General features: G+C 43.4%; 1 protein-coding gene across 1 annotated transcript; it reads left to right on the top strand.

The window, feature by feature from the left end:
- Positions 1 to 808: 808 nt before the first annotated feature.
- PPTG_21915 (hypothetical protein) lies at positions 809 to 1,060 on the top strand (the record flags this gene model as incomplete). The annotated part of the gene is made up of 2 exons (XM_008900617.1): positions 809 to 943; positions 1,031 to 1,060. 2 exons carry the CDS (start codon positions 809 to 811, stop codon positions 1,058 to 1,060), a joined length of 165 nt encoding a protein of 54 aa, XP_008898865.1.
- Positions 1,061 to 1,623: the final 563 nt, after the last annotated feature.

Genomic DNA, 1,623 nt, shown 5'->3' with positions numbered 1-1,623 from the left:
ATCATTTGCACCAGGGATCAAAACTAAAAATAAAATTGGATTGTATAACCTTTTTAGTCCTAAAGATCATTGCAATACGCACGAGTCCAATAACGAGCTTTTTTTCTTAGCAATATCACAATACTCTGTTGATTACAGTATAAAATTGTATGCTTCTGAGAATTAGACATTCACAAATGCCAATAATAATCATTGCAAACCGACCAGATTCATATATCAATTATTTCGGGTTGACAACACCGTACTATCCGGTGGTTTCAGTTCTAAATTCCTTCAAACTTTAAGAGCGCAATCTTCACCATCATTTCTTGGGCTTATTCCTTGATGGAGGGTTCTTTGGAGCTTTTTACAGTTTGTCTAAGGTGATAGAACGACATTACAAGATAATACGTATGAGTATAATTAAGCAGAAAAAGGTAATGGTCATTCCCTCGTCAATCGTCAAAGAAATTTATAACAGAAACTCTCTATTTAAGGGGAGTCGAACGTTACAAAAATGCTGCTTAATTTTTGGGATTCCAGATACTGTTTCTCTTCTTCTTTTTTTTTTTGCTTACGTCTTGCTTTTAAGCAAGCCACCTCCGAATGTGGCTGATTAAAAAGTAAGCACAGCTTTAACAACTGAGGTTTCCCTTGCTCCCAACCTCCCTCAGTTCTTTCCGTCACTCTCTCTTCTCTCATTCATCGCTTTTGCGGTTCTTCGCTTTGTCACTTATTTAGGTAAGAACTGTTGTGCTACCGCAAGCTTGTATTTTTTGTATTCAAACATGTCGTGTATAGCTGGTCGACAAATATCGTCACCTGTACGATGAGCAAGGGAGCCGACCAGAGCGCTGTGTCGAACGTTCACTTTTCCAGCAACGACTATCGCACCATAGTGGACGTATTGGAACTCACGTCCAACTTGGAATCAACTTACAGCACAGTGGGAAAACGAGCATTGGTGTAAAACCTTAAGTAAAAACGGTGGATGCATTTTAGGCGTTCCCAACACATCTGCTGACCCAAATTGATAATTCCTGCGCTTCAGAAGCTTTCAGACCGCAACATCCAGCAGTGATGTCGTACATTAATACAGCGTTTTAAGAGAACGCTTAAACGCAAGTGACGCTGAGACGAGCTTGAGCTCACGCAGAAAGACATCAGGATAGGAACTTTATCGACCCCGAAGAAGCTAGAGGTAATATGGTCTGACTTTTCCAGGTTGAAGGCCCTATTCGGCGCGAGCGCCAGTGTCACGCCGCCCGTGACAATAAAACTTGGCGTACCACCGTGCCAGGACAGTCCGGATAGTTATGAAGGAGGCGATGACAGTGGTGCGTCGTACGATGATGACAACCACAATATAAGTGCTGAGAGCCACGATGAGGACTGGGAGAACAACGACGAGCTTACGATCATTGAGTCTGCTCAACCCCAGTTTGTATTATCTCTTACAGCAACGGCAACAGACATGCTTACGACGGAGTCGCAGTTAACACTAAGAGCTCTAACTGAGGAAAGCGTATCCAGTCTGGAATGGGCGTTGGTTTTGCCGATTCTGTATCAGCATGGCGGGGCCAATAGCTGTCTCCAAGTCTGTTACTGCCAGCCCAACGTAGTACGGCAGATCGGCATTTGGGG

Source organism: Phytophthora parasitica, assembly GCF_000247585.1.
Source record: "Phytophthora parasitica INRA-310 unplaced genomic scaffold supercont2.9, whole genome shotgun sequence".
NCBI lineage: Eukaryota > Oomycota > Peronosporomycetes > Peronosporales > Peronosporaceae > Phytophthora > Phytophthora nicotianae.
Note: the sequence above shows the minus strand (reverse complement) of the source record. Positions and strands in the feature narration are given on the sequence as shown.